An 18539-nucleotide genomic window follows, 5' to 3' on the forward strand; every position below is an offset into this window, starting at 1 on the left:
ATGACCAAAAATGAAAAAAAAACTAGGGATCAAATTGAACTTTGTAAACTTTAAGGACTAAATTGAATTTTCTCAGCATTTGAGAACTAGAACATGACTATAATAAAGTTTTAGGATTGAAACACAAACACCTGAAAATACATGGACTAAAATATAAAATTAAAAAACTTAAAGACCAAATCGAACATTTTGAAAACTTCAGGGACCAAATTGAAAATATTTTTTAGGATTAAAATTTAAACACCTAAAACCCATGGACCAAAAAATGTAAAAATCAAAACTTTAGGGATTAAATTGAACTTTCACAAAACTTCAAAGATTAAATTGAACTTTTCTCAATATCTATGGACTTAAACATGAATAAAATAAAGTTTTAGGAAGGAAATGTAAACACCTAAAACTGAAAAATATTAATTCAAAAGGTTTAAGAACCAAATTGAAATTTGTTAAAAACTTGAAGGACTAAATTAAACTTTTAAAAATTATATTGTTGTGAAACAATGCAATCCTCACGCAAAGTACAATTAAGAATAACTTATGTTTAACCATCTAGGTGATAGCCCAGTAGTAAGAGCTTGGGACTAAGAGGTTTGCTTCCTCTGTTGTCTCAGGTTCGAACCCCGTGGTTGCTCATATGATAGCCACTGAAGGCTTACATGATCATTAACTTCAGGGCCCTTGGAATTAGTCGAGGTGCGTGCAAGTTAATCCAGACACCCACGTTAAACTAAAAAACCAAAGAGTAGCTTATGTTTTAGCTTACTGTGTAGAGAGTCCGTAAAATAGTTATTACTTATTAGGCATTGAAATATTTTTAAATGAAGGGTCTTTAATTCATGTGTTTGGGCGGTCGTTTCACTATCATTTTACAAAATTTTGATTTTTTTAAATTATTTTTTTAAATTTTTAAATAGTTTTAATATATTAATATTATAAATAAATTTAAAAAAATAAAAAATTATTATTTTAATATATTTTTAAATTAAAAAAAAAATACTTTAAAAAATATTCCTAAAACTCTATTAACTTCAACTTTAGGAGAGCCTGACTCCATAGCTAGCACCAAACAGGTTGAACCCGCACCCAAACCTCTACTCTTTCACCAAGTCCATATCTCCACTCCCTTAAACCCCTCAAGTCCAAAACCTCGTCTCCTCCACTGTCTCCGCTCCACGCCCTCTTCATTCTTAAACAGAAAGACCCAACTTTCTTATTTGATTTTGTTAGCTTTTTTTCGAAGGGATTGAGGATTTTTGTTTGCAAATGTTTGCTGCTAGGAACCTTCAAAGGAGTTGCTTTAAGACACTCTATTCTCTCCTTCAATCCAGTCCCAAAAGGTACTTAAAAACATCCAAAGTTTACTTATTTAATGTTTTCCCTTCGTTTTCTTAGTAAATCCCTTGTTTTTTGTTGCAACCCAAGATGGGTTTTTGTTTATGTTGTAATACTACAGTCTAATTCAATTGTTTTTGGGTTTTGTATTTTAGTAATATTGTGTTATTCAAGGATGTTGCTCCAAAACTTGCTTGTTCAAATGATATTCAACCAAGCTTTTCACCGTTGAATTATCCCCACAATGGATGGTGCCGTTCAATGTCTACTTCAAAAGGGAGGAGCATGAGGAGCAAGGTCGAAAGGCGGATGCGTAAAGAGTCTGGTAAAACACTCAGAGAGATTCGGAGAGCGAAGAAATTGAAGAAGAAATTGATGACTGATGAGGAGAGGCTCATTTACAACCTCAAAAGAGTATGTTATCTCTTATGTCTACTACTCTATTTCTTGTTTCTTAATTGACCTATGATGGGTTGGTTTTCAATTTACTTGGTGTTGATGGGATGAGCTTAGGCTAGTGATGGTAATGGTGAGTAGATTTATGACATTACAGGCTAACTTGTACAATGAATGGTGATCGGGGATCTGTATGTGTATGGTTTAGAGTGTATCATGCTTGGGAAGTTCATGGTGAGCAAACCAGAAATGCTGTTCTTTCCAACTCATGAAATGAATAATGCTGCCACCCTCTTCCTTCCATGGCTATGCAACTTTAGAGCATGCGCAACTGTGTTACGAGGTCATGGGAATAGTTCACAATATTGTTCACCCAGCATTTATCTAAAATTGAAATTCTCGTCCAAAGCCATAACTGTTATTGCGTAATAAATAGTTGCACTCATGAATTTGGGCATGTATATAGTTTTAAATGTGAAAAAGGACTGCTAACCTATGTCATGGGTGGAGCCTAAGGTGGCCTAGTTCCCAAGATCACTACTCATACCCTTAAGAAACAATCTTAGATTAACATGTGCATTTCTCCACAATAACACCTGTATGATATCACGACACATGGACATTAAAAAGCTTTTGAGACCTTTGAAAGAATTTCGATAAGATTAGACTAATTTGTATTGAACTAATCTTAGATTAGCATGTGCATTTCTCTACAATAACACCTGTATGATAGCATGACACATGAACATTAAAATGCTTTGAGACCTTTGAAAGAATTTAAATAAGATTAGACTAATTTGTACCCATTAAGTTTCTATGAACAATGGAGCTTAGTTACAAACCTATTCTTTATATTGGGATCTGAACAATGTAGCTCAGAAAAAAAGTTGTTGACTATGTTTATATCTCTTCATCCAACAATGATTATCAACTTCCCAATTCTAGTTATTTGCTGTGTTGTAAGTATATATTTTCACTTTTGTTAAGCTCACAACAGAGTCTTATTTAGTATTATTTGATTAATTATTTTTTCCGATCTGACTATTCCAGGCTAAGAAGAAAGTTGCATTGCTCCTACAGAAGCTAAAAAAATATGATCTACCTGAGTTGCCATCCCCATTGCATGATCCTGAGCTCCTGACACCTGAGCAGCTTCAAGCATATAAGAAGATCGGTTTCAGAAATAAAAATTATGTTCCTGTTGGTGTCCGTGGAGTCTTTGGAGGAGTTGTCCAAAATATGCATATGCATTGGAAGTTTCATGAGACTGTGCAAGTAAGCTGTGACAACTTTCCCAAAGAAAAAATCAAGGAGATGGCTACCATGATAGCAAGACTAAGTGGAGGTATTGTGGTAAATGTTCATAACGTGAAGACAATTATCATGTTCAGAGGCAGAAACTATCGCCAACCAAAAGATTTGATCCCTCTTAACACTCTTACAAAAAGGAAGGTGGGTGAAACTATTTCTTGCTGTATATTTTAGTCTTCATTATAATAGATATTGAAGAAAACAAGATAGCACTTCATTTCATGCTAGCCAGCAGTTAAATTATGTTTTTATTTTAAGCCAATCTTAAACAATGATAGCATACATTTGAGCCATATAGACAGGATTGGATTGAGTGCCTAGTGGCCAGATAAAACGAGGACAAGAGTCAGTGGCAAATTGCCATCATTGTAACAAATTTTGTGCCATCTCTCGCTATCCAGAGAGCTATTCTTTAGATGGAGGGTTTTTTTTATATGATAAATTGTGTTAAAGGAGACTTGTCTCCGCAAAAGAGACATTTTCTTATGATGCAAGGCTATAAGAGCTTGTGGATTATAACATGCTCATCATTTGTGCAGGCACTGTTTAAGGCTAGGTTTGAGCAAGCTCTTGAATCTCAGAAGCTAAACATCAAGCAAATTGAACAGCAGCTCCGGCGAATGGGGGTAAACCCTGAGGATCCAGTTGCCATGGCCAGCATTCAGAGAGTAGCTTCCACATTCTTCAATGCTATTGACAAGAAGGAAGGAAGCCCTTATGTCTTTCATGGTGACAAAGGGTCAATGGTGGAGCCCCATGATCATTTAGAACATTTGGAACCCCCTGCTGACGAGAGTGATCAAGAGGAGCTTGATAGGTTTATTGCTGAGATAGAGGATGCAGCAGATCAAGAGTGGGCTGCAGAAGAAGCTGCAGAGAAAGAAGAATTTGGTAGGATTAGATACTGGAACAGGGAAGATTATGGTGGGCGGATTAGGAGCCCAGAAATACATAGAAGTGAAGTTTCCGATGGTGAGGCAAGAGGAGCCAGGCATTGGAGAGATGCACGTGACAAACGGATGAGTTTTAATCGAGATGATGATAGTGATGTTTCTGAGGGTGATAATGAGTGGAATGTTAGAGATAATAGTGATCATGAGAGTGATTTTTATGCAGATCGCAGATCTAGAGGGCTGCGGAGGAAGCAAGATGGGATTGGAAGGGAATATAATTCTCATGATATCAAAAGGAAATTTGAACCTGAATTCAAAGAAAAGATGGCTGAAGAAGATTCTGAATCAGAAGAAATGTTAAGTGATCTTGACAATGCAATGTGGCAATCAGATGCTGAGGAAGAACATGTCTCAAGAACATCAAGAGCGGAAGCAAGTCCCATCTTTAAAAGCAGCAGTGATGATGAGGAGGATACATATCCCTTGAAGAGAAATGAGATCACCAGGGTAACTGATCCGCAGAGTGATGCCTATGACAGTGATGAAGCGCGTGACGAGTTTAAAATATCAAGAAGTTTGAAGCAGAAGAATGGAGTTGGTTCTTTCAAGAGAAATGCTGAAGCAAATTCCAGAAGAAAGACGTTCCAGGAAGATTCTGGGTCAGATATGTATAATGATTCAAAACATGCGATGTGGGAGTCAGATGATGAGGTAGACATATTAAGAGCAGGTAGTGAAAAGGATTATAATTACAGGGACAGTGGTGAAAGTGAAGATCACCTCCAGAAGCAACGGGAGAAGCATGAAGCAAATGGTAAGAAGGTGATATCACGAAAAGAGGTGGATGAGACTTGGGACAGTGATTAGTTCAGTGCTTAGAGCAGTGTTCTTTTTTCATATTTTACAGACAGGGTATCGCCAACAGAAACCAATCTATGACCACTGCAAGCAGGGTCTACGAGACCTAGAAAGCAGTCGACAGCCAAGACACTTCGGGGGATACGGATTGTTCATTTGATGGAATTGAATCCTTGCTCCTTTTCGGAAGGCCACCAGCATATACATCATGCAGCGTTCTGAGAAACAATTTTGTTTTTGAATAATCAAAACAAGCAATGATATTATTTGACATTCTGCAGCGTTGAGAGTATTTATATTGTGTTATGGATGAATGAATATACTTTTATCGCTAGGACTAGAAAGAGTAATGTTAATTTTCTTGAATTAACAGAATATATAAAGCATGTGGCTTATTTAGTGTAGCTTCTTTTACTACTCATCCTTTCATAATCTATCGTCGATTGTAATAGTAAAACAAATGTAAACAATTAATTTGATCTTCAAAACTTTGTTTTAACACAATTGAGCTCTTTGCTCTTTGGAATCCAAATTAAAGCTCAATAACGTATTTTAAAGAAAAAGAATTTAGGTAAAAAACACAGATAACATAAGTAGTGACTTTATAATTTATTTGCAAAGTTCATTTTAATCTTCTATCTTCTTAAGCTATTAGATAACTGGTTTCTATAATTTTTAAATATTACATTTTGATATCATATGGTATTTTCATCTCTTTTTTTAGTTTTTTTTTTGCAGAAAAGAGAGGGAGGTTGTCGAATTCCAGCTTAAAAAAAGTTGTTGGCGACGATTCTGACCACTAAAACTGTTGATTTTTGTTTTAAATGGTTCCATTTAATGAGAGGAATTAAGATTAAATGTTTTCTTACATTGAAAATACCAAAAAAAATAAATAAATTTGAGCTCTAGAAGATTTTTCTTTTTCGGGTTGATTATAGGTTTAGGAGCAGGGTTTTGTGTTTTTTTAAGGCCATGGATTGGTTAAATAAGGTTTCAAGGGTGTTTTCTAGATATTTTGAGTAAAAATAGAGTGAAATAGATTTTTAAGTCTAAAAAATAAAAGTCCTGTTTTTTCAACGATTACAGTGGAAAAAATAAGGTCTACGTGTGTGGGCCTGGACTTGTAGGCTCGCTTGTAGGCCCTTCTTTGTGAGCTAGGTGCTAGGCCTAGCTTACCAAGCTCACATTGCCTGACCTCATTTTTTTTATATATTTTTTTTAAAATAATACTTTTTATATGTATTTTTAAATTATATTGAGTGTGTTTAATTTTTTATGAGATTGGTATGATTCATATAAAATCTTTTTTATAGTTTATATATATTAAACTTTTTTATAAAATTTAATTTTTTTTTACAATATCTTTAACATGTTCAACCCTATTTAAATTTTTTTTCCTTTTATTTTATTTAATAAATTTTACGAGTGTGTCGAATTCTGTTACAAATTGACTTTCATAACTATATTCATTAAACACAACTAAATAAATGACTCGTATTGTAATATTAAATATCTTGATCTATATTTGTCACTTAATTTTTTCAATTACATTTTTATTTATTCATTAAACATAACTGGATAAATGACTTGTTTTGTGATATTAAATATCTTGATCTATATTTGTCGTTTAATTTTTCCAATTACATTTTATTTATTGTTGATGGTTTTTTAAAAAAATTTATTTAAAAACTAGTTTGTAATTTATGTAATAGATGTGTTCATACTTATTCTTTTGATTTTTTCCCCTTTTGTTAATGGTTTTACTCTTTTCAATTTAACTCTAAAATTGAAATTTTGTCGTTGTCATTTGATTAATTTTTTCTTATAATTTTAACCCTTATTATTTTAATTGCTATTTTTTTGGATTTTTTTGTCTAATTTTTTTTTCTGAGTCATCCTTCAACGTTTTATTTTCTAGAGATTGAGTTTCATAATTTTTTCATGAATAGTAATTCTGATATATTGACCCAGGTCACAAGTTTTAAAAGTTAACAAGGGTAGATATTTTTTTTTTCTGATGTCATTGTTCAACATTGTTTTATAATATATATATATATATATATATATATATATAGACACACACACACACACACACACACACACACAACAATAACATAGGGTATTCATCTAAAAATCAATGGTTGAAAGATTTTAGGAAGTGATTTAGGAATAATATTTTAATGAGATTTGTATTGAAAATTTTATGATATTCAAGCTATAAGTACCAGATATTTACATTATAGAAAAGAGATGAAAAAAAAGATAAAAGAGAATTACATTTTGTTTCCACTAAAGATTGATAAAAATATATCTTTTTTATTAAAAAATTATATTTTTTAAAATTCTATCTCTTATTTTTTTGTCTGCTTCTCTCATAGTTATTACAATACTTTTTAAAATACCATAAGATTTCTTGAGTGCTATTTACAGTTTAACTAGGTCGAGAGAGATGATTGCCACAATTGCACCCTGGTTTATTTTTAGGTACAAGAGAACTCCTTTTAGCTCATTAATAATATATTTTTGTGTCGTTGTTTTAAAAAAAGCAACCAAAAGTAAGAAAAAGGTTTTGCCTCGTACAAGAGCAACTATGATAGTAAAGATGGTTGTGTTTGGTTTGGAGCAAAGCAAAGGTGGAGGAGGATGATGATGATGGTAGCTTTTAAAAACGAAAATAAAATTTATTTTTATCTTTATCTTTGAAAAAAAAATGAAAACTTGGTATCAATTTTTTAAAGGGATGCGAGAGAAGGAAAAGAAGATGTAAGATATTACAAAATTTTATATCAAAACCGTCCTTATAAGTTTGTTGTAATTTCAAGCCATGCCTTTTACTTATCAACCTTAGTCATTGATGAAAAGCATGGTGGCGTATTCTAACCATTGGATTGTTTTCAAGTCTATCTGGATATGTACATAAAAAAAATATTTTTTTCTATTTAAAATTATAATTTTATTACAAACTATATAATTAGAGAGAGAGAGAGAGTTCCAAATCAAAATCATTAATGGCTGAATTCACAAAAAGAGAAAATAAAAAAGTATTCATTGCTAACAAAAACTTTTTTTAAAAAAAGAATTACGTTATGGTTTATGATTTTTTGTCCGGTGTATATTGGATATGGCTTTATGTTAATTGACTATAAATGTGTTAATGTACTTCCTTAACAAATAAGATCTTAGAAGAAAATTGAGGGAGAAATAAAAGAAATTGAGAAAGAGATAGAAGTAATGGTTCACATTGTCAAAATATTAATCTTATTGCTTGGATTCCATCACTCTCGTACATTCTTATTTATACAATGAATTAACCTTTTAACTATTAAGCAACTTTCATGCACCTAACGCTTCACTAACTATCTAATTTTCACATGCTAAAATATGTTAATCAACACGTGCAAAATATGCTAATAACGACTAACTATTTTTTGCAGTATTTATAACTTGCTGCTGCCGCTAACTAAGTTCCTTTCATCAATCTTTGGTTTGTAACAATAGTTCTCTTTCAAATACATTCTTGTCCTCAAGAATGTGTGTAAAAATATAAAAATTGTTTATTGAGTTCTTCCTGATAACTTTGAGAATTTTATTCAAAGTCATCCATAATGAAAACCCCCTGTCATAAAACTTGATGTTGTTCATGTTCTTACAAATGCCAAACAAACCAAATGAACCTCTCTTTGGCATAAAAATAACAGTCGTTGAACTCTAGTTGACCCGTAACAAGAAAGTGCTCAACAACAAAATAATCCTCTCAAACATTGGTCAAGCTCTTGTAAAAAAAAACATACTCCTTATTGGTTAAAGAAAAGCATTTTACCTTCTTTAAATTTTTTTGATCCGATATAGTAAGTTCTTGATGTGAAGAGCATTGAACATAAACATTCATTCCCTTTATTATTGGTTGAAAGCTTGTATAGCATTGGAGAGCATTGATGGATGAAATAACATATTGTATTTTGAGAAAAACCTGATTTTCATCATCAAGTATAACAAGATTCGTTATAATCCTGAATGGCTAGACCAACTTAAGCAAATCAATTTCAAAAACTTCATCCCCCATGTTGTGAACATAGATAACTTTGGAAGGTTTAGTCATTATCTAACAATCCTCCTTGAAAGAAGTTGGACTTAGATCATCCTGATGATTGGCTTTTGTTAGGACTGATTTGGTGGGTGAAAGAATCACTAAAGATGATTCTTTAATCTCTTTACCTCTCTGCTTTGTGGTTGGTCTTGAAGGATTTAAAGGTTGCCAATATAGCTTCCATTTGCAAGTAAAGTTCCTTCAAAACCTCTCCTTAATTGTTTTCCACCATTGTTAATTGTTTTTTTGTGTAGTAACAACTTCCATTTGGCTTTGGAAAGTTGTTTTGATATCAATTGTTAAGTATCTTCCTTACCAAACAAGAGTTTACAAGAAATTGAGGGAGAAATAAAAGAAATTGAGAGAGAGAATTAACGTCAAAATGTTAATTTTATTGCTTGAATTCCACCATTCTCATATATTCTTATTTATGCGATAAACTAACCTTATAACTATGTACTAACTTCCATACAACTAACTAACTAATCTTCACATGTTAAAATATATTGTTAATCAACACATGTAAAATATGCTAACAATAATTAAATATTTTTTTTCATATTTATTACATGTTACTGCTAAGTTCCTTCCATCAATTCGTGGCTAGTAACAAAATGTAATTAAAAGCTTGAGTTTTTATCTCACTATAAATAAATTTTTATTTGATTTTTCATATAAGTTTGATTCGTGTTAAGATAGTTTTTAAGTAGAACATGGTAAAAAAAAAACAAGTTAATATATATAGAGAGTTAGCATAAATAAAAATTATCTCCAAGGTGCGTAGCGTGTTGGCAAAGAGTTTGAGATCTGTATAGCAGGTCTCGAGTTCGAGTCAGGACGTGCACCTTTTGTAAGAGCCTGAGCACACAAAGTGCGTTTTCTGGGAAATGGGGTTTTGTTGAATCAAAAAAAAAAAATTGTAGAAAATATAAAATGTAAGAATATAAAAATTAAAAATTGGATTTCTTATAAATTGAGAAAAATTGTAGATATTAAAACTATATCATTGAAATTGAGAAATGTATGAATATAAATTATTAGATTTAGAATCAAATCATGCTGATTTAAAATGATTTTTTACATTATATTAATGTTTTAGAAGTATTTTCATTTTAAAAATATATATGAAATTGAGGATTTTACATATTGTCATTAGTCTTTCATGGGAATCTATCACTATAGTCGGATTCTAGCGAGGCTCAGGTCAAAGATGACCTTGGACTATTCCAATTCTTTTTTTTCTTTCCAAATAGCTAGAGTGGATTGCAGATCAATTGACTAGTGTTCACTAATAATTTATTTTTTTTTACTTCAATTTTCCTTTTCTTTTCCGGTTGCTCTTTCCCGATAAGGAATAAAAAAGATGCCCATTTATTGAGAATGAAAAAAGATTTTTTTATAAAAAAATTAGATATATGTCAAAATTACAATTATGTTTTCTAAAAAAAATAAAAATAAAAATTTATAATAGTCATAATAATCTAATTTTGGAATGTTAATTCTATTTTATTCAAATTAAAAATCACATTGTTCACTTAAAAAATTCTTTCTATTAGGTAATAACAATAACAATTAAATTTATGAAGCTAACTAATTATAAAAATATATAAAAAATAATTTTAATATTTGACATTGTTAAAGAGTGTTAGTGAATACAATTAAAGCATTATTTTTGTGATAATTAATAGGGATTTCCTGTTGAATCCAAACTCACCGAGTGCTAATGTGCAATGGATGATTGCTTCTCTTTATCGGTTTATCCAATAATAATAATAACAAATAAATAAATAAATAAATAACCGTGAACAGAGAGAGACCAGTTGCGGCTTCTTGTCCTTTTAAAAAAAAATTAATTTAACTAATGAATTATATTTAAGGCTTTGTCATAGGCCCCCAATTTGTTTTTATAAAGTTAATTTTGACTTTAATTTTAATAATCATTTCAATTGGTCCCTCCCAAAAGTTTGCTTATGGCCGAATTCATTTTAGTTTATTTTTATATTGTGCTTTCAAAGTACAATTATATTTCATGGATTAATAAGTTTTGTCTTATTTTTATTTTTATTTTTATTTGGGTGCTTGTTTAAAGGAATCAGAGGCTTTTTTGGCTCAATTAAATACTAAGCCTAAATATATATGAATCTGATAAATTATCAAATTTAATATTTTTGGACTCGGCCAAGCACTAAACCTACAAGAATATATAGATATTTCCCCTTTGATAAAATCAAAGATATTTTTCTCTTATAAATATTATAGATATTTTTATTTGTGATAAAGCTAGAGATATTTCTCTCTTTGACCCAAGCGGATTAAATGCTATAAAAATAAAGATATTTGAGTCATCCCCTCAATAAAAAGGTAAGAAGAATAAGATATAAAGACCCATTAAATTCTCAAAAAAAGAGGTTTTTAATCTTCATTCTCCATGACATATTTATTTTTAGAGTTTCTCTCTAAATATCATTATATTTTTTCTCAAAAAGATACTTAAATATTGAAAAGTCTCTAAATCTATAAAGAGGAATCTTTTACGGATATTAAACACTAACTCCATGCCATCACTCAACTATTACTTTAAATGCAAGCCGTCATTTTTCTTTTTAAGAGTCATCTTATTTAATAAAGATGAGCCACCTGGCCACGAGAATCTTAACAGTACTATGTAGAATAACCAAATCTTATAGGGAAGGTAGAAAGGATTTCATTTACTACTGGTAACCTTTCAAAATCTTTGTGTAATAAATATAAAGACTTTGGGACTACTGATAGATTAACATGTTTTATTCTTATTTTTATTTTTATTTAGATCCTCATTTAAAGAAACCACAGGCCAGGTGATAACCCAACATCATTAAACTCAGTTAAGCGTTAAACCCAAATATATATGAGTCTAGTGAACTGTCAAACCCAGCATTATTGGCCCCGGCCAAGCGCTAACCTCAAGCATATAAGGATCTCATAAATTGCCAGACCCAGTATCCTTAGACCTGGTTAAGCATTGAGCTCAAGCTTATAAAGATCTAGCAAGCTGCCAGACCCAACATCTTTGAATTTAGCCAAGCGTTGAGCCCAAACATATATGGATCTGGGTAGATGCTAGACCCAGTATTCTTGGGCTTAGCTAAACACTGAGCCCACACGTGTGTAAAAATATATTTTTTTTGATAAAATTAGAGATATTTTTCTCTTTGACGGATTAAATATTATAAAAAAAGAGAACTTTTGAGTCTTTCCCTTGATAAAAGGGTAAGAACAATGAGTTATAAAGACCTATAAGCTTCTTAGAAGACGAGGTTTTTAATTTTCATTTTATATGGTATATTTATTTTATGATAAATAATAACTTTATAAAAAACATGAAAAGAATAGAATAAAAGATAGTAAAACGTATAATTAAGAAGTTTCTCTTTCCTTTTAGTTTTCATGATCGAATCTCACGCCAAGCCAACGAAAAAAGATCATCATCACCAACCCTTCCAAGTCTCCATGTAAATTTTGTCTTGGCGTGTCGGAGTGAGCTAGAAATATATTAAAACCCTAATTTAGATGACTTCGTTTTCAACGACTCGTTCAGAGTGGAATTTTAGAGTTTGGATTATTGACTGAGATTATTAGGATGTCTGTCTGGTGGAAAATATCAACGGAGAGGAGGAGGAGGAGACTTGTAGATTATTGCTCAAAATATTTATTGAGTTAGTTTTCCTTGTCTTCTTGCTTGCTTCGTTGTGCCCTAGTGGGTTGTGACTTGGGATATTTCTCATAAAGTTTTGAAGTAGGATTAGTCCATCCATGGTTCCTTTTGAGTTCTTGGCTAGCAGTGGAAAAATGGTCGGGTTTTTTTTTCAAGTCCATCGGCTAGATGACCAATTTTTCTCTTTTTTTTCTTTTCTATTTTTAGAAAATAAAAGGTATTTCATGTTTATTGTTTTCTTAAAACTATTTTTTTTACAAGGAAAGATTTTGCATTGACCTCATTTAAAAAATATGAAAAAAATTAAAATTGTAAAAATAATAATATTATGTAATTAAATCATTATAATTAAGTTGTGGGATAGTTGAAACAATATACATGGAATTGGTATTCCTTCTACTGTGTAAATCGTGATGGTTGATATGATATTAAAAGTCATTGTTAGGATAATTGATATTTATCTTAATAATAATAATAATAATAATAATAATAATAATAATGTTTTTTTAATTAACGTAGATGTCCGGGTCAGCTTATGCGTACCTCGACTAATCTCACAGGTCTTGAAGTCAACGACCATATAAGTTTCAAGTGGTCATTATATTAGCAACGACAGAACTCGAACTTGAGACCACAGGAGAAACAAATTCTTTAATCCCAAGCTTTTATCACCGCACCATTTACTACATAATTAATTATAATGTTATATATATAAATAAGGATGAATTCTAGATAAATATTTTCCTGCCGACCCTTAGATTGACGGGATCATATTAATTAGTGTTTTTTTTAGTGCCAGAGTATTTAATAAAACCTATATTAATAGTTACAGTGATGGATATGGTGGAGAGGTGATAAAATGATCATTCTAATGTTGATGACATGATGTTATATAAACAAACAAAAAAGACAAAAATAGGAAACAGAAAATCATTTTTTATTATTTTCAAAAACTCATTTTAATTTTTAAAATTGTTCACAGAAAAAACAAATACAATGGTGCAACCAAACACAGTTTTTCTTTTTTTTTTCTTTTTTTGTTTTATATAATTCTTGAAGAAGAAAAAAAAAAGTGATTCTAAAGGAATTGAGTTCTTGAAAGTCTATAATACAAGCAGCGTTGCTCATGGTGGAGGTTTCATAATTTCGCATATTAAAATTGGTTCTGAGCTGGATGGGAGAAGTCAACTCATCCAATAGATTCGTGCTCATGCACGTTCTGGGCAGCAATGATTATTTCCAATTTCATTCTTGATAATCTAATATGAATGGATGGTGAGAATCATAGTAAATTAGAGCCATGAAATTGGAGAGGACTCCATCCCTTAAACCTTGTAACCTTAGTCGGTAATTCATTACTTTAAATTTCAGAATTTATACTTACTAAAAATATATTTTAGACTCGGTTTAAGAACTTAATCTTGGATCAAAGCACGGATTTGAAACTTTTGATTCAAGTAATCAGATATAGTTAAGACTTTTGATGAAATAGTTACTAAACTAGCTAGGGCCCTCATAATCGAAAGTAATTTTCCATCCACAGAAAAACCAGAGGCAGTATCTGGGTGGCTTACAGCAGACGTGCTGATTTGGAACATCATCCACCAATGTTCTGTTTGTCACTGGAATAATGTCCTTTTGGTGTATGCTTTTGGGGTACCTCTTGTTGCTCTTTTCTGTGCTGTAATTAGGAGCAACAGAAAGTGATGGACAGCCAACAAAAGAATGTGACTTTGAAAGATATTCATTCGTTTGCCTGTTACATTTACGGCGAAACTGTGTGTTTTTTGGGTATGAAAGGCTTCAAGAAACTTCTTGGTTCTGTTTAATGTTGCTTCAAGACACATCTACAGGAGACTGAGGAAAGCTACTGTGACATAGAAGATGAATGCATCCTTCAAGTTATGAAAAGAACATGGAAAGGGAAGAACCATGAGCAGGAGCAGCTGCTGGATTAGGGTTTCTTCGATTATAATACAACTGAGCCAGTAGGATGTGGGCATCCCTAGCAGAAGCAGCACCAGATAACACATGAGCAACAATGTAAAGGCAAAATGTTAACAAATGAAACACGGAGGGGGAATCTTTTACTTCTCCCACATGTTCTCTACTCTAAATCCATATCTTGAAGTGGTTGTCAGCATCATGATTGATCCTCAACTTCAAAGTTGCACGCATGCATTTCCTGATTAAAGCTCAAAAGAAACTGTAACCCCACAACTTTGGACTGAGATAACGATTCTCAAAAGGGTTCAAAGCTAACCTTGCCAACTCGACTCGGATTCTTGAACTGAGTTTTGCAAAGACCATCAGTGTTCAAAAAAGAAAGCATCTATTCAATTAACTAAACAGCTAGAGCGAGTTCTCCCTGAATTTACAGAAACTTTACAGCACGGAAAGAGAGCTACAAGATGGTCAGTTGAAATTCATAGTTCAAAAGGTTATTATCCTCTAGTTGGCCAATGCGTGCACAAGGTTAAAAGTGGATTTCCAGGGGAGGACGAAAAAGCTCACCTTTTTCAGGCAACAGGCTTTCCTTGAAACACCAACCACAAGAAAGAAAAGTAATTTTGTGGACCCCAATCCGCAAATACGTGTGGAAAATCTTAAAAAGGGTTACGTGTGGAAAATCTTAAGAGGGCAACCCCATTACAGATGTCCGAATTCAAGACGAAATGAAGTTAGTTAATGGATCCTCCTCCAGCAATCACAAACAGACAGATTAGATTCTATTACAATTCTGGAGGTTCATGTGTGATGACCAAACAACCATATATATACATTGAGAAAGATGAAAAACTGAGAGAGACAGTAATAACTAGGAAAAAAAAATTCACAATCTGCAATGCTATCCAAATGATGAATAAATCAGCATTTCGCTCAATGGCAAAACCAGCAGAAATCAAATGGTACAAATCAACAACTAGATAGACAAGATTAATATATCATCAATAGATTAGTCAGAAAAGCCGAACTTCCCCATCACATAAAAACATGGGAAAATGTCATTCTACTCTAATGCAATTCAGGTAGGATAAGCCAAACCAACTAGCAGTGGTCTGTGCATACATACCAAGGACCTCTAGTAACGAGCTACCCCTTGGAAAACTGAATATACCTCTTCTTCATAATGGAGAAACCCAAGTCCCGCAAAAAGGTATATACAGAATTTCCCTTCATACACAGAGAAACTTCCAAGTTCATCCCATCTCCCTAAGAATGACGCGGATTCAACCGACAAAGGCGACGCTTGTACCAATGCTACAGCATCACCATCAATTGCCTAATACAGCCCTTTTCGGTGCAGAGGACGACATGCATCCAGAATTTACAAAGATTCGTCATTTTGCAAGAAACTTCACCCACTGTCCCTTACGCAGTTACCGGGCAAGAGATATTTGTACTTCTCAGCATTATTCAACAAAAATTCCGGTAGATGGACTGCTGAATATGAATGAGGGATGGGACCCATCTTCCCAATAATCTCCTTAAATGTGTATTCCTCAGGTAGCATGTCAAACAGATCAGCCCCTTTGCAAATCACATTCTGAATCCTTTTAGGGTTCAGGTAATGAGAGAACCTAACCCGATCATAATGGCTGTAAGCTTTCATCTTAAATACGAACTCACTGATGTGTCGGAAGCAAAAGCTGCAATGCCAACCCGCATCTGACAAGAGGACATCTGCCTGACGATAGTGCGCATATCTGGTTTTCCCTGTCTTGAACTTGTGAACAGAAGCCCGCCAGCTCTTGTTATCAACATAATATTCAAAAGAGTACAAGTAGTTCTTCAACTGAAGATGAAGAACCGGGGGGGTGTCATCGCACCACCTCAATAGATTAATTGTGTGAGCACTGGGGATCTCATCAACATCAGACATTAATAGCAAATCATCATCTTCAATCCCTGCTATTCTAATAAGCTGGTCCAGTGCTACTCTCTGGTATGCTTCTTCTACAAATGGGTTTTCCCCTTTCCTGAATCTCCCTCCAACTGTCCCATAAGTCAACCGATTCTCTATAAATTTGAATCTGTCCTGATTTCTTGCAAAGAGCAATGGTTTGGGTATACCTGTAAATGTTGAATTTGCTTCAAGAATAACAAACTGTGTTATGTAAGGATATAATTCCTTCCATCGAATCGTGAGAATGTCTACTTCATTACTAAATAATACTGCATCATAGACTCGCCTTGGGGATTCACGAATCCCCCAACCATGAAGCCTGCAAAGATTCTCCATTGATACATTGTCATGATAATAGTGAGGAAGTATCTGGAAGGGCTTTGGAGGAGATTCCCATATAGGTCTCAGGAAATAGCTGATCTTCTGGCCATGCAGATACACACCGAGTATTCCTAATGGAACAAGAACCAACAAGAATATATACGTCTTGAAATCCAACCCTCGCAAGATACACTTCAGCCTAGACATGCTCAGAGCTGCTCGAGATGACTGCTGCAAATTAAAACAAAACTTTCTAGGTAAAACTAAGATGTCAAGATTTTGCAGAATAAATAGCAACATCTACCCACTATGCCTGTGATAGTAGAACATTATCCACAGCAAGAACACAAAAACAACAACCATAGATTAAAAAAGGCAGTTCAAGCGCAAGAACTTCATTTGAACCTGTGGTTGTTTAACAGATTGCAGGTGCATAGAGAATTAGAACCAGTTCATTGAATGTCAAAAAAACAAAAAGAACAAATAAATTGTCACTGTTACTAAAAGTAACAAAACAGCCAAATATTACCCTCTATGAATCCAAAAGTTACAAAATCTAAAACCTTTTGATTAGAACCCACATCATTATTTTTCGTATCCATTGCTCAACGTACCTTCTCTTCCAATTATACAGGAAAAAAAATGAAGTAAAAAGAAAACCCAAAATCACTAACTCTGATATTCATTCCAACGCATTTTCACCCCAGAGTATAAGAAACCACAAATCTCCGAAAGAGGATTGAAAGGAGAGAAGGGGAATTCATTTTATTATAAAGAACAAAAACAAATTCAAAATCTTAAAATCAACAATTCAAATATAAAAAAGAAAGCAGCCAACTTCAAAAGTTTAAGAGTCATAAATGATTACAAATTTAGCGTATTATCTAAAAAACAACAAGATATCCATTACTCCAAATGAAAAAAAAAAATCAAAACTTTAATGGAAGAATAAGAAGAATAAATTACCTGGCCACAAACATCCTCACATATATCATCAGTCTTCTTGGAACTATAATACCCGACAGACATGATTAATCGATCGATCGATCAATCAATCAGAATCCCAACAGTTAACAAAAATAAATGTTCGATTAAAAACCTCTCTGTCTTTCTCTCTCTCTCTCAAAGTTACAAACTTTGAGGGAGATCTTTTAAAACCAAGATCAAACTAAGCCTCTCCCTCCTTCCTGATACACAAACTGGTGGCCAAAATTTGCCCAGGAAAATATCTCCCCGAGCAATCCCGTAAAATCCCACAACCTTAAATCTCTCTCTCTCTCTCTCTCTCCCCCCAACAGAGCAACAAACAGAGCCTTGCAGTGACAATTATAGCCGTTTGGTGGTTTTTATTTTGCTATGTTTATTTATTTATTTATTTCCTTTTTTTTTTGGTCTCTCTCTTTACAGCAGATAAATAATAATAAGAATTAACAAAAATCCGTCCCCCTCTCCCTATCCCTATCCCTATCCCTAGTCCCTCCTCTCATATATACTTTTTTTTTCCTTCATCTGACGGTTGATATTTTTTTGATCTTGAGGTTATTATATTGTGTTTTTAAGGAGGATTTGAAGTGACCTTGGCCTTAAAAAAACCTCTGTTGTTACCATATATGACACGGAGGAGGAGGAGGAGGAGGAGGAGGTTTTTACTCTTTAACCCCCACCCCCCTCTCTGTTTACTGCTGTCATTAACGAACTAATAAGGATAATAACAATAATAATCCTTGTTTGCCCCCTATG

At 32.9% G+C, this 18539-nt stretch overlaps 2 protein-coding genes across 3 annotated transcripts; one reads left to right on the top strand and one right to left on the bottom strand.

Moving 5' to 3' along the window:
- Positions 1-1049: 1049 nt before the first annotated feature.
- LOC133694382 (CRM-domain containing factor CFM9, mitochondrial) lies at positions 1050-5070 on the top strand. Its single transcript, XM_062115884.1, has 4 exons — positions 1050-1337; positions 1488-1746; positions 2779-3180; positions 3579-5070. Exons 1-4 carry the CDS (start codon positions 1264-1266, stop codon positions 4797-4799), a joined length of 1956 nt encoding a protein of 651 aa, XP_061971868.1. The 5' UTR covers positions 1050-1263; the 3' UTR covers positions 4800-5070.
- A 10347-nt stretch (positions 5071-15417) lies between these two features.
- LOC133671429 (uncharacterized) lies at positions 15418-18241 on the bottom strand. 2 transcript variants are annotated; one of them, XM_062092208.1, is made up of 2 exons: positions 17766-18241; positions 15418-17027 (listed from the first exon to the last, which is right to left on the bottom strand). In XM_062092208.1, the coding sequence occupies exons 1-2, from the start codon at positions 17826-17828 to the stop codon at positions 15930-15932; spliced, it is 1161 nt and encodes a 386-aa protein (XP_061948192.1). In that variant the 5' UTR covers positions 17829-18241; the 3' UTR covers positions 15418-15929. The 2 variants fall into 2 exon arrangements, with proteins under 2 accessions (XP_061948192.1, XP_061948186.1); XM_062092202.1 differs by having other exon boundaries at positions 15418-17030.
- Between the last annotated feature and the right edge of the window lie 298 nt (positions 18242-18539).

Source organism: Populus nigra, chromosome 1 (assembly GCF_951802175.1).
Source record: "Populus nigra chromosome 1, ddPopNigr1.1, whole genome shotgun sequence".
NCBI classification, from domain to species: Eukaryota; Viridiplantae; Streptophyta; class Magnoliopsida; order Malpighiales; family Salicaceae; genus Populus; species Populus nigra.

Coding starts and splice junctions, on each gene's coding strand:
- LOC133694382 (XM_062115884.1), top strand. CDS start 1,264: ATGTTTGCTGCTAGGAACCTTCAAAGGAGTTGCTTTAAGACACTCTAT. Junction 1,338..1,487: donor CTTCAATCCAGTCCCAAAAG/GTACTTAAAAAC, acceptor TTTGTATTTTAG/TAATATTGTGTTATTCAAGG. Junction 1,747..2,778: donor TCATTTACAACCTCAAAAGA/GTATGTTATCTC, acceptor TGACTATTCCAG/GCTAAGAAGAAAGTTGCATT.
- LOC133671429 (XM_062092202.1), bottom strand. CDS start 17,828: ATGTCTGTCGGGTATTATAGTTCCAAGAAGACTGATGATATATGTGAG. Junction 17,031..17,765: donor GTGAGGATGTTTGTGGCCAG/GTAATTTATTCT, acceptor TTTAATTTGCAG/CAGTCATCTCGAGCAGCTCT.